General features: G+C 41.9%; 1 protein-coding gene across 1 annotated transcript in view; it reads left to right on the top strand.

The window, feature by feature from the left end:
* ARMC2 (armadillo repeat containing 2) overlaps positions 1-13,111 on the top strand; it is a gene marked incomplete at its 5' end in the record, with an annotated part of 64,487 nt that extends 51,376 nt beyond the window's left edge. Inside the window, 6 exons of the mRNA XM_082306193.1 lie at positions 225-546; positions 2,106-2,228; positions 4,112-4,225; positions 5,690-5,822; positions 8,118-8,275; positions 12,732-13,111. Of these exons, the coding sequence (XP_082162319.1) occupies positions 225-546; positions 2,106-2,228; positions 4,112-4,225; positions 5,690-5,822; positions 8,118-8,275; positions 12,732-12,889 (1,008 nt within the window). The 3' untranslated portion in view covers positions 12,890-13,111. The remainder of the gene's footprint in view (positions 1-224; positions 547-2,105; positions 2,229-4,111; positions 4,226-5,689; positions 5,823-8,117; positions 8,276-12,731) is intronic.
* Positions 13,112-14,123: the final 1,012 nt, after the last annotated feature.

Below are 14,123 nucleotides of genomic sequence, written 5' to 3'. Positions count from 1 at the left end.
AGTGCTATAATAGTTCTGTCAGATGTTTTTGATTTCTTGTGTAAACCGGGTTATGAAAAACAGTAGCATAAAAATTATTTCTAGTTGCTGTATTTGGCATTCCTTCAGTTGTTCTGGACCTGCTATTAACTGAATTGTGAAGCAAATTAAGTATTATCTTCTTTTTAAGCAGCTAATAGCTTCTGATGTTTTCCATGTAATGTGGTTTATTTATTTTATTGCAGGATTTGGTTATCCGTATCATCTTCATTCTTGGTAATTTAACAGCAGAGAATAACCAGGCCCGTGAGCAATTTTTTAAAGAAAAAGGAAGTGTTAACACCTTGATATCATTATTCCAAACCTACCATGAACTTGATTTGAATGCACAGAAATCGTACTATGAAAGAGGAGGGGAAGGAAAAAACCACACAAAGCACCCTTCAGAAGCAGAAGATGTTCTCATAAAACTGATAAGAGTGCTGGCCAATCTCTCCATTCATCCCAGTGTAGGAGCAGCTCTGGCAGCTGCCCATCGTGTTGTAGAATTACTTGTTACAGTACTAGGTAATAAAATCTATGTTGTGTTTGTTATCTTTGTTCAGACTGTAAGGAGAGTTTAGGATTTTTCTACTTGACCTTCTTATCTAGGTTGAGCCATAACTGAATTGGTTCCATTGCTAAAATAACAAAGTCAATCTGCTGATATTCATAAAGTGTTTTATGTAGAAAGCCTGTTTGGGACAGCGGAAGCATTGCTGCTTTGGTGCTGACTTTTCAGTGTCTGGGGAAAGATGTTGCAGGATGTTTTAATTCAGTGATCAGATTTGCAAATATGATCATTAAGGATAAGCAAACAAATTTTATTTTAAATACATATCACTGAGAGTTCATATATAAGGGAAGTCTGTTCTTATCAGGTGCTACATAGATGTGTTTGGTGATTTTTTTTTTTTTTTTTTTAAAGTTTTCAGGTTTTGTGACTGTTCTGGATTAAGTGTTCTTTTTGTTCCCCACACCCATAACCTTCAGCCTCCTTGAAAAATTTCCTCTTATTTCTTCTTTTTCAGATTTCCAACCTTTATCTCTTTCAGATGGAAGAGAGTGTCCCTTTCCCTCCAAATGGAGGCTTAGGACTGCAGTTCCTTTACCACTTACTGGTCCCTTTGTAAATCTAATTACAGGCTAGGACTGGGCAGTCTGTTCTCCCCGTAACGGAGTTTAGCAGTGACAAGATACATCTCAAAGAACTCGGTATATTTTAGTGTGTGATGAGAACATTAAATATTATGTAAAGACAAGCAACCTGATTATATGCTACTTTACCAGTCTTACCCACCAGCCACAGGGGATTAGGAAGGCAGACTCACAAATTCCTCCGTTCTGTCTTAAGCCCTCTAGGAGCTTCCTGGGTTGGAACTGTCTTAATCATTGTGTAAGCGCTTTTGAGGCTCAAAGCTTCTCTCTGCATCCCTCCCCTCTTCTTGAACACTGTATCAGCTACTTGACTACAAAATGTTCTCTCTCCCTGTGAACTTACCCCTCTTTTATTTCCTTCCCTCTTGGCTTCTGAGGCCAGAAACCGCCGATCAGTCAGTGTACACAACTTTCAGACTTGCTGGTGTAATTTTACACTGGTTAACATTCTGTCAGGAACTCTAAGAGAGAGAATCTTTCAAATATTGTTAAAGAAGCCTTTTTTTGTTTTCAGTTTTTCATGATACCTGACATTTCACTTTAACAGTCCTTGGTATTTCTCTGTGTCTATCACACAGGCCTATTTCTGTATGTGGATTCTCCTCAGTTCCATCCTAAAACAGCAAATAGGATCTGTAAAATGTCTTAACTAAATAGATTTTAAACCGTGTTGCCTTAGTCACAATGATTTCTGTAGTTGAGGAGTTGGAAAGAGTGACTTTGTATTGCCATTTTTGGATCAGCTGTTCCTGTTAGCTTCTGCCATGTTACTGAAAAACAGAATAGTTGTCTGTAATAGTGGCCATGTAAACTATGATTCAGTTTGCTTCTGAGATATAATGCACTGCTAAGTCAGACTCATGTGCGTGTGTGTATCTACGTATGCATATATTTTGGGTTGGGTTTTTTTTTTCTTTTTTTACTATCAGAATACAAGTCAGTTGATGACTGCGAGGAGTTGGTCATCAATGCTGCAACAACAATCAACAATTTATCCTACTACAAAGTGAAGAATTCTGCTGTTCAAGACAAGAAGCTACACATTGCTGAAAGTAAGGACTTTTAAACTAGTACTTTTTGTATAGCTTTTTGGAAGTGGAAGTTATTCATGCTATATTTTGACACTACAGAAAATAAAGACACTGATAGTGTTTTGTGGTATCATATTGCAGGAATATAAACTTCATAGGGCTAAATTCTTCACATAATGATTTCTCATTCTTTTGGAACGTAATTCTATGACTTGTGTGAAAATAGTTATGTTGTTGACAAAACCCCTTGTTTTCCTCCCCAAAGGAATTTGCCATATTGTTTTCTGCTTAGCAATTTTTGCTAGACTTGTTCAAAATCCATATGCCTGAGCCAAAATAATCATGTTTCTTTTTACTTCTAATCAGAGTATGGTAAGCAAGTTTTTTTTCTTCCTAGTACCTTCTAGACCTGCAAAATCCCATTTATGTCTGTTTCTGGCTTATAAATCCATTGACAGTATAGGAGTTGTGTGATTCTCTCCCCTCTGACGGTATGGACAATAGTCACATTTTAGTGATGTGTAGGAACTGCACCTGAGTTCTGGGACTCATTGTGTTAATGTTATACAAAAGGTAGAGAGTCTGTGTCTTGCATACCTTTCTCTCTACATAGACAAGACATGGGGGAGAGAGACAGAGCCTGAAGTTCACGCAGCAGGTAAAATGAGGAGTAGGAAAAAATATTCTGGTTGTCAACCTAGTGCCCTGACAGGTAGACATCATACTCTCTCTAGGTAACAGTTCTGCTGTTCTGCGATGAGTCGTTTTATCACCCATAAGCCAGCTGTCTCTTATTGCTAGTTGTAGAAATGTGGAAACAAATGACTTTCCTGTCTGCCCCATTTGCTCTCCCTCTCCTGTATTTATTGTTAGCACGTGGAACCAGTCCCATCACCTTTCCTCTGCCTGAACTGAGGAGAGGGAAAATGTTTTGATGGAAGACCAGCAGGCTTCCTCCTCCAGGAGACATTTGACTGTTTGATACAAGTGGTAGATCCCAAAGACAAAAAATAATCATTTCAGATATCTTTTTAAGACAAGTTCAAGGCATCTTCAGTATTGCAACATTCAAAGACAAAAGTAATGGGAACGAAGCCAACCTCTTTACTATATTTTTTTTTTCTCTCACCTTTTTGTGGTAGAACGGTTAAGGGTTGACGGATTCAAGTCCTTTATATGATGGACTGATTTCAGTGCTTCAGTTCCTATTCACGGAAGACTGATAGACTTCTGTAACCTCACTCCTTTGCTGTACACTGAAAACCTACGTGATGGTAGCTCTTCCTAGGAAATGCTGAAGGTCTCATTCTGTCTGCTGAAGTTACACGCTAATCATATGTGAAACTGCTAAGCAGGAAAGCAGCAAGCAAGTAAATGCTTCAGACCGGGGCAATATTAAGTAGCTGTTCAGAGAAAATGTTTTTCCTTGTTATAGCAGCACTGAGAGAAAATAGAGCTAATGTCAGAAAATAATCTGAGTTTTAGGAGACATCCCACCATAAGACCATCTGTTCAGGATCTAAATCAGTTCTCTTATATGTTACAACATTTTTTTCTTCTTTGTCTTCCTGGATTTTCACATGAGCCCACTCAAAACTGCGTAGCAAAACTGGGTCCCATTATTACAACTGTGCTTAGGCTATCTTCATGGCTCCTCATTTGTTCCTTTGCATTTAGCCCCATATTGGAGCTCTTTGTCTCATCTTCAAAGCCCTACACAATTTAGCTTTTGTTCTACCATCGGCTCACCCCCTTCACTGCAACCAGACAGACAAATAACTGTTCCCATTTATTACATTTATTGCTGTTGCTGCCTGCGTTCTGATATTTATTGATAAAAAGCCAAGCACATGTTTATGATATACAAGTAATTGTTTTTATTTCCTTTCTCTGCAAACCAATAGTGCTTTTAAAGCTGTTAATGAGCAACAATATGGATGGAATTGTGGAGGCTGTCAGAGTCTTTGGCAATCTTTCCCAGTATCATGAGATCTGTGACTTCATCATACAGAAAAAGAGTGAGTTTTGCATTTGTCGGAGTCCTGTTTTTAAATGTCCATAGTTCTAAAAAGGAAAGACTGTTAATAAGCTGTCTCAGTTAAAGGGTAGAAGCGATCTTCTCTGATGTTTTGCAAATTAGGCAAATGTTAGAATCCAATAGTAGTCATTATAAACACCATTTTATTTCAGTTTCATTATAATGGAAATACTGCAGTAGGAAAAAATGTGCCATGGTGTGCCTTCACAAAGGTAAATACTACAAAAACTCTGTTTTTCCTAAAGATTATAATTTTGAAATTTCCCTTCACTCCTTGCAATTTCTCAAGTCCTACAGGTTGATAGTGATATGATAAGACATAAAATGAAAACCCAACTTAATTCTCATTTAGGTTCATAATCACAGGTTTTTGATTCCCATGTTTGACAGCTTGTTAGAGCTTTGTAACATGCACTTAAGATTTTTGACTGCCTCAACAAAGAGACCTCCTGTTTGCCTCTGGGTGAAGCAGGATACAAGTCTTCTCAAGTCCTTTTGCTTTGGGTGTCTAAAGAGCTTTGGGAAAAACGGCAACTGCTTGCTCTGCACAGAAGGTGTGTCATAGGTTTAATTAAACACCACTTCACCGTAAATTTTTTTGTATCTACCTGTCAGTGCTCAAAGTGAGGCGATACGCCACCATATACAACCCCTTCTTTCAAGGGTGGACATACCGCCACTTTTGGAGGAGCCAGGTATCTGCAGAGGGAGAACTGAGACTTAGTAGCTGGTTGCTGATGAGCTGTCTCAGTCAAAGAACTGAATTTTCCACCTTGGAGGGACTGTGGTGTCCGTGCGCCGGGCTCAGGAAGAGCCGCGAGGCTGCCTCTGCATTAGGCAAGACTGACTCCCTCGCTGGGGTTGCCTTCCACTGCCTACCGAGTTCAGCATCAGCAGGTGCTGCGAGATGCTGCACGTCCAGCATCTGCTCCTTGCCTGGCTCCCGCAGGAGCCCCGGGCTGCAGCAGGCCCAGCTGGGCTTGGTGCAGGCTAGGGCAACCCCGCCACTCACGGGGGTAAGAACTTCCTTCTCCCAGTGCCGAGTGCCACATCCTAGCAGTTTCTGCTGACTGCGTGACTGAAAGGAGAGTGATACTTTTAAGAAATAAGCTATAATTCAGTTTGGTGAACTTAACCTCTTCTGATTGGATTTTCACAGTACTTTGGTGTATTTTTATAACTAGAATTTTGTATGTGTTGCTTTGAAGAAAGCTGGTCTTCAGCATGAAGAAAGCTGGTCTTCAGCATGATGTAATAATGGCTGTTACTCTGGCTCATATGCCTGTTGTACAAATGTCACAGTAATATGCTACAAGGTTAAATTTTTGGGTAGGGTATATCCTGCATTTGACTGCTTTCTAAATACACGTTTAGTAAGTATGTTGTAATGCCACTTGCGTGGTAAGTCCAACTTCCCAGTAATATTGTTTCCTTTGCAATCCAGTTTACAAGTTCGTGATTGCTTTACTTGATGCCAAGAACGAAGATGTCTGTTTTTCTGCTTGTGGAGTTCTGCTCAATCTCACAGTAGACAAGAACAAACGAGCTCTTCTGATGGAAGAAGGAGGAATTGGAAAGTAAGTTCCTGATTATGCTTATAAAAAAGGCAAATTCCAGTAGTTTGGCCAAAGATCTTCAATCAGATTCTTTTTTATTGGAGCCAATAACTTGTAATAAGGATACATACTTAATAGATATTCAGCATCTAATGTTCTTCAAGAAAAAGCCTTCCATATTCTTCCATATGTTTTTTGCAAAAGCATTACAGTGGTTTAGCCTACTGCAGAGCCAAGAACCAGAGAATAATTTCCCAAAGATCCTCCTGATAGAGCAGAGGAGAGTACTGTACAACAAAGCAACTAAGGCACAGCTTTGCAGTAGCTGCTTATGCTTGACTTAACTGGCTCCTACGTGGGCTACAGTTAATAGGCACCATTAATGTGTCTGTTTTAAGGGTGAAGATTACTTCAAGAACTATGGTACCCCACATGGTCTCTTGCAATTTTTGTAACTACTTAGTACTGTGGGAAGAACTACCTGATGCAGCTGTGCTCGGCAGAGAATAAATAGCTCCTGAGACTCCTCTGTCTGAGAGTTCAAGTTTAAGACACTTACACTGTAAGTGGTATTAGATCTTGAAAAACCACTGTGAATGCAACGCTTGCGGCTTTGATGTTCAGATAATAGCGGATCCAGCTTAATTGGAGCAACATGAAAGATCATGTTCCTATGCTTGTAAAGCAGTTGACACAACCCGCATTTATGAAACAATATGCCTAACTTTGAAATGCTTTCCTGTTCATACATCATATAATTACTTTTTTTATACACTGTAAGCAATGCATAGTCTGCTCATCCTTCCTTCCCATGTTCTAGTTAACTGACAAAATATAAAGCTGGAAAAGAAGAATAAAAATAAGTTACAGGAAAACTGAATAATAAATGTGAGAAATTTCTATTATATAGAGTTTCTATTGTATAGAATATTCTGTAGAATATAGAATCATATAAAATATAGAATTTTCTATACTTTGTCTGAAAATTTGTGAAGATGGAAGGAAAAACAGTAACAGTATGGAATAAATCTAGAGAATTTGGAAGTGGTTGTTAAGGAGGTCATCCTGCCTGTGCCAAAGCAGCTCTGTGGATTTTTATAAATGAGGTTATTGTACCAACATATAGTGGCCCTAATAAAACATGGAATTAGTCTCATCAGAGAGTTAAACTTCAAAAAATTAGGGCAAGTTATTTTGGCTTTTCATTAGATGCCTCCTGGTCTTCCACAATGACTGCCTTCAGAGAGGAGAGAAAAAGCAAACCTCTTTTTGGTTGCTTTTCAGTTACTGCTATTTTCAGCCATACCGGAATGCGATAGTTACCCTGTCTTCCCTTTACTGATCACCAGATTATAAATCTCACAGTGAAGTAGAGAAGTGAGGGAAAGAGAGGGTCGTGGGGTTGGGGAAGAGAACACCAATGAACGATCACTATTGGAGAGGTCACTAGGGACAGCAGGTGAAAAACAGCGCTTACTTCTGCTGCCCCAGGACGTGCGAACACTGCTGTTTGGAACTGTGGATAGCTACTGTACGCGAACTGGTGCAGGCAGAAAAGTTATAGCTTAATTTCAGAGTCCTGCTTTTGATCTAGCCTGCATTTTGTATCTGCAAGGAATTGAGATTAGCAGAAAGGTCAAGAACCTAATGGTCCTTAATAAAACTGGCATTTCTGAGTCCATGGGGAGTGCAGGCTGAGGAAATACAAGAAGGGGTGAGATCTGCAAAACAGTCAGACTTCACTGAATGTAAGAGGTAATTCTGTGAGTCATGGAAGTAGCAAATTCCTTCGGATTTGTCTTCTGGTCACATCCTCTGATGTGTAATAAGCTGGATATTCTGACTGAAGCTTTTTCTGCATTCATACCATCTTTTCCAGATGAATTCGTGGTGCCTGATAAGGCTTGGCTCGCATTGCAATCTCTGCTTTAGTGGTAGGCAGAGATTTGGGACAGTTGCAGATTGCCATGAAATTTGTTGGAATTTTAGTGTCTTTGAGATGGTTACTTTTGTGACGTATGTGATTGAAATTGGTCAGTTGGGTTAAAAAGTTATAGGGGATGGACAGATGCAGGCAGGCATATGCACATACGTGTAGACAAAAGGCATGTTCACATCCTTAGGGAACTAGAGTAAATGAAAAGGGGAAGAACTGAGGAAGTTACAGAGGAAGAAAGTAGCATCTTAAGTTTATTAATGTAGAATTTTCCTGGAAACTTTCATGGAGTCTGCATATGTTTCTAGATTGCCTAGATTTTAAAGGGCTCTGGAGAAAACTACATGGAGCAAAACAATGTTTTTGTTTGATACCGACAGGTTAGTTGACTGTTTACGAGACTTTGGGCCGGCTGACTGGCAGCTGGCTTGTTTGATATGCAAAACCCTGTGGAACTACAGTGAAAACATCACCAGTGCGGCCTCATGCTTTGGAGAAGATACCAACACGTTGCTGGTGCTGCTCACAGCACTTTTAGGTGAGATTCATAGTCTTGGTCTCTTTTCCTTAACAAGAGAAATAGAAGCAGCAAAATCAAAGCAGTATTAGTTTGGGTGGGAAGTCTGGCATGCAGCTTTAAGTGGCTGGCCGGCGTGGACTATCCAGCAACACAGTGGTCTGTTGCCATTCAGCACATTCCCTCAGATCTTACAGATTGCCAGGGTGGAATTGGCTGCTGTCACTCCCCGCTCTAGTTTGCCTAGTTAGCATGCCACTAATGCTTTTCACCAGCTGCCTTTTTGTCTGCTTGAGCCAACTATCCCGTAGACCTTCAGCACAAAACGTACTTTTCACTGGATGTGGGCCCTTCTGGCCTCAAAGGTCGTTGCAGGTATTGACAGAAGCGGGGCTCAGCTGTGGTGCGCCTGGTTACTGCACGGCACACGCTGGGCAGGCTGGGGAATGCGGTTTTTTCCCCTGAGTCGGAGGGCTCTGTGGCGCAACAGGCTGAGCTTGCTGCTCCTGACAAGAGCCCTTGGCCGCCCTTCTTTTCTCACCACGATCTCCTTGTGGGCAAGGACAACATCCTGACAATTTCTCATCTGCTCCCTAAAGCTAGGGAGGGTGTGCTCCTCCACAGATACAGGCTGGAAGGTGTCTACAAGTGAACGTTAAGACCCTGATTCATGTACCCAGTTGGATCTTTTCATCTACACATTTATGTTTGCTTCAAATTTTACAGAGCTTAATTGCTATGTAACAGTCCTATAGTCACTATATTTAATTTTCCTCCTTTATTTTATGAGCACTGCTTTGGTTATGGTTTTATTTTGGGTAGGTCATTTGCAGTTATCTTTTAAAAAAAATCTTTAAAATGTAAATGAAATTGAAGCAAACCTTAAGTAATTTTGATTTGGTTTTAATTGGAAATTTACTAAAGATATATGCTTGCTGTGGAGAAGGCTGCAGGTTAGTCAGACCCAGATAGAAAGTGAGATTCCCGTGGTCTCTTTTGTTTTTAGACAGTCAGAAAAGTGGGTGGATTTGTGAGGATTTTTTTCCAGTTACAGCAGAATTACTGTTATTCATTGTTGTAATCACTCCTTGCATTACAGTCCTTGCTATGAGAGAGCATATCTTAGTGTGGGCAGTAATTCCATCTATTTTTCTGAAAATACTGTGTTTCAAGATCATTAGTGCACTTTTTAACATTCTGCAATAGAACTGCAAACTTTACAGCTACAATCGTGCTTGAATTTTCTGGCATGCAGCAAGGAATATATATCTTTGCTTTGGAAAATTCTTACTTATTTTTGCCTCTGCATTTAACACTGCTTATTCCAGCAACTGATCTGACTGCAGAGTTCAGGCTGGGTAGCAACTGGAACTCTCATTAACTAGCACAGCTTTCGTGAACTGGAAGTTCACGTACAATTGCGATTGCAGTTACAGTTGCCATTGTAATGCAACTGTAATGACGATTAATTAAAAACAGGTCAGAATTAAATCAGAAGGCTAGTCTTTCTTCACACCGTAGTCAGAAGAGCAGCTGTAGAAAAAGCGCATCCTGTTCATTGGATCTGGTTTCTCTGTGTGTTAAGAGCCAACAAATTTTAGTAATAGCAGCTGGTTAATATTGTCCTACACCTTCCTCCTCCCATTGTATCCAGTAACAGCCTTGAACCGTCATTGCTCTATCATTCAGGAAGCAGGAGGCAAGTGCTGACAGTCCGTGGACTGCACTTAAGCATCAGCACGGCCTCAGGAAGCGGAAAAAGCGGAGCATGGCACAGCAGCCACCTCGCTTCACCTGCTGTGCTTGGCCTCCTCCCCTTTATTTTTCTTTCCCCTACCTGGCACAAGATGACAGAAGATATGAGGGAGCCAAAAGGGAGCGGAAATAGCCTGAAAAGATGCTGGGCCCGAGAAAGGCTGGACAACAGGCGCCGTTTGTTTGTCTTTTTCCCTGCCTGATCCCAGCAGCCTGAGATCCAGTGGCGCTGCTTTGCAGTGGCGCTGTCATTTGCTTTCTTTCAGCTGCTCGCGAGTCTCGTGTCGCTTTATGGGCTCAGAGCTCCTGGAGGCTGGTGTTTCCAGGCCCCTGGCAGCAGCTTTGCCTTGCCCTGGTCCCTCAGGAGCAGCAGTGGAGACGAGCCTCTGTCTTGAGAACATTCTTCTGTTGGGTCATTCAGTGAAATCGCCTTTCTCCCCCTCTTTTTCCAGACTTTTCTTCTGCTCACCCTTACCTCCACTATCAAGTCGAGGAGGTTATTTTGGAATCTCGGTACGTGTGAACTCTTACGTGGCACGACACTAGCTTCCAGGGCTCCTGGCCCCTGTCTTGCCAGAGTTGTAGGGATGGGTAGCCCTTGCGGACTAGAGTCTGTACTCTAATTTTCAGCTTCCCCCATAGCATGCAGACCCAGTAGTCTTGTTCCTGGGCATGCAGCCAGTTCATACGCTGTTTGGCCAGTACCCAATTTTGCTAGTTTTGAGGAGGGTCGTGGGAAAATTAAATTATCTGAGGATGCACAGCTTGCATGTGGGACACTGATCCTCGCTGATCCTCAGTGTTACTCACGTTCTGCTTTGGGAAATTTACTGTTTTGGTTCAACACTTCAGCTTTTGAACTGGTTTTGACCCCTGTTCTTGTAGGCTGTAATTCCTGACCTCAGTGATTCTGTAAATGTTCAATCAACTTCTGGGGGGCACAGCTGTCTACTAAAAGGGAGAAATGAATCTTGCTCTGTGTTAGAAGACAGTTAATTTAGGTAGAAAAATCATTGCAGGAGGAGGCAAAGCAATTCTCCCTGAAAACAAAAATCATAATCCCTTATCTTCCTCTTCAGGGTCTCCCACTTCTCTGCTGCTGAGATTCATTTTAGATATGTTGGGCTACTGTCCCATTGATAGGACAAGAACTAATGGGCACAAGTTGCAATAAGAAAAATTCCAATTAAACAGTAGGAAGAGAAGTTCCCGCCATGGCAGGGGTCTGGCACTGGAACAGGCTGCCCAGAAACGCTGTGGAATCTCCATCCTCAGAGATGTTCAGTACTCAACAGTACATGGACCAGAGCAACCTGATCTACGGTGGCTCTGCTCCGGAGGTCCTGTCCAACCTAAATGATCCTATGATACCATCAAATATAGATTGGATGTCTGAGGCTGGATTTTCTCTCTGATTACAGGGTTTCTTCCTGCAGAGACAGGACATGTCTTCTTTCTTGAAAGAATGGGTTTTCTCTTTTATTTTATTACAGAAAGCCTCTAAATGGCATCTTCTCTTTATGCGGAACCCCTTTTGGAATCTACCTCACAATCAGCATCTCTCTAATTGTGGTAATTTAGAAACACTGTAGTGGCAGAGGAGTCAAGTATTGTGGGCAGTTACTGGTAACTTTCTATGAAATGGAGCCCATCTCCACGCAAGAGTAACGTCGTCTCTTCCTTTATAGCTGCGGCAGCTCAGGCCATATGCTCTGCATAGGCACCTTGGCATTCTTTTAAATGGGAATAGTTGCTGTTTGAGCGTCTCTCTTCTACACAAAGTTTGACTCAAAATGTGGGCAACTGAAGATTCTCTTCAGCTCCAAGTTGTCTTTTGCCTGCTGTGAATGTGCAGTAAGCTCCCTTACGGAGTTAGTTATTTAACAGATGGTGAATCTGGTGCTCTTTTGTAGTCTAGGACAAAGATAAGTCACACTGCCCCATTGGGTGCAGGATTGTATCTTCATTTTGGGTCCATTTGTGGCCTAAAGGCTGTCAAATATCCTTGTGTTAAATGGTATGAAAACATTTGTTCAGTATTATCAGTTGTGTTTGTAGGTTCCTGATTCAGGAGCCTGCTTCTGGTTGCAGACTCGTTTCTTTTTTCGCTAAGGGTTTGTTTCTTTGCCACATCCAATGCCAGGCAAAAATGGAGGGGGAATAAGGAGTGATGACTTCCTTTCACTCCTAACATTGCTTGTCTCCATTAAGAGTGTCCTATTATTTTATTTATGAAGTTTGTGAGGAAGGGAGGGCATCAGCGATACAGGAACTAGTGTGGTTCAAGTTCTTTAAGTACGATAGTACATACAGTTTGAAAGAGTCTTCATGACCCAGATTAGCAGAGCGATTTGTGACAGGAAAAATGTAGTTGTAGTTTGATTGATTGATTACTTACATTAGCGAAATGGGCTAATGTTAAAACCCAAGTAGTGTCCAGGCTGACAGTCACAGTAAATGCTTGATCTTGGAGACACAGTTTAGCTACACCTGTGAGGTGCGAGAATAAAAGAACCTGCAGTACCCTTTTTACTGTTTCGCTGTCCTTAACATCCTTTTTTTTCAATTAAATCTCTCAGTGATGCTTAGTTTGTCTTACACATAGAGTTGTTTTTAAGCCATCAACATACACAACTGGTAAGTTGTATGTGCTGTGGTCATAAAATACGTGGTTGGGTATATTTTTATTCAGAACTGATGACGATGTTTTCCTTGGTTACAGATGAAGAGCTAGCGTTGGATTACAGCCTCGACGGAGATTTAAGGGACTACCACAAACTATATTGGGAAAGAGAGTTCAAACCTGTGGCAGAAAAACTTCTTGACAGAATTCAAAGCCATCGCTCCTTTCTTCCAGCTGTGACTATGCCTCCATTTTAATCAGTCTTTTGTGTGTGTGTGTGTGGTGTAGATTGTACAGCTTTGTAGTTCTAATGTACCTGTACGTTGCCATTGGTAAGCGTGTTGGAGAACATGGGAAGTTAATTTTAGAAAAGTCAGTAAAGCCTGGCATTTATATACTGGATACTACCTTTTGAGAAGCTTGTACGAAATTTTTGCATGTGTAATTACTTTTTACAGTATATTTGAGCTGATCAAGCAGCTGTTCAGTGTGATTTGTCTATTAATTGCATAGTTTCTTGGCTGGGAAAATGAAACAAAACTATTTGCTGAACTTTTAATTTTTAAAAGGTAAATTACCACTGGGTACCTGGGCCTCCGTGGTACCAAAAAGGCTGTGCGCTATAGAAGAATGTTTCACGGCAGGAGCCACACCTTCCCTGCAGGCTTTGACACACTTTTACTTTACATGAAATTCTGTGACAGAGTAACCCAAACGCCGCTGGCGCATTCTGCTGTGTCGTGTCATAAGCTTCACTCTTCAGACTGAATGCCGTCAGGGGGAAAGTTGCTCCCCTTTCCTTTGGAGATCCCCCTTTCTTCACCTGATACTGTGTGGCTGGGGTATCCCAGGGCCTGCCTTGGTGCTTGGGGGATATAGGTCCAGCTGTGCTAGAAAGAGGATTTTGCTGAATTGGGACTTCACATCTTAAGGCAAAACACCCGTATCCCTGATGTAAGAGAAGATTTCAGCTAGTCTGGTGTGTTCTGCTTGCAGTTGTTCCCACGTTCCCAGGAGCCGCCTGTGTGCCTGTACTTCTCAGACCGTCTTGGCCCGCTGTCTCCCCTGGGCTCCTGTCTCCATCCACGGGGCAAAGACAGGCTCTACATCCTTCACGTTCCTTCTGACTGCTGCTGGCCTGTTTGTTGCTCAGTTTTCATCCTTTCGGTGTGTAGAAGTCCCTGCTTTTAGCCCGTGGATGAGCTCAGCAGGTGCATCACTGGCCTCAAGCGTTACCAGTCCAATTAGCTACAGAAAGCTTTACAGACCTGACCCATTTGTCTCTTTTCTGACCCCAGATCACTAAGAATAAACCGCTCTGCAGGGGCTGCCGGCCAGGGTCAGCGGCCCGGCACTGTGCTGCGTGCGCCAGGGGAGCCAGCCTCCAGCCCGGCAATCCCTCAGTCCCTGCGGAGCGGCTGGGGGAATTCGTGTTTCTGAGGCAGCAATTCAGAGCTCCCTCAGTGGCAGCGCTGTGCCTTCGGCAGCGCC

Source organism: Platalea leucorodia, assembly GCF_965183815.1.
Source record: "Platalea leucorodia genome assembly, chromosome: 3".
Taxonomy (NCBI): Eukaryota; Metazoa; Chordata; class Aves; order Pelecaniformes; family Threskiornithidae; genus Platalea; species Platalea leucorodia.
Note: the sequence above shows the minus strand (reverse complement) of the source record. Positions and strands in the feature narration are given on the sequence as shown.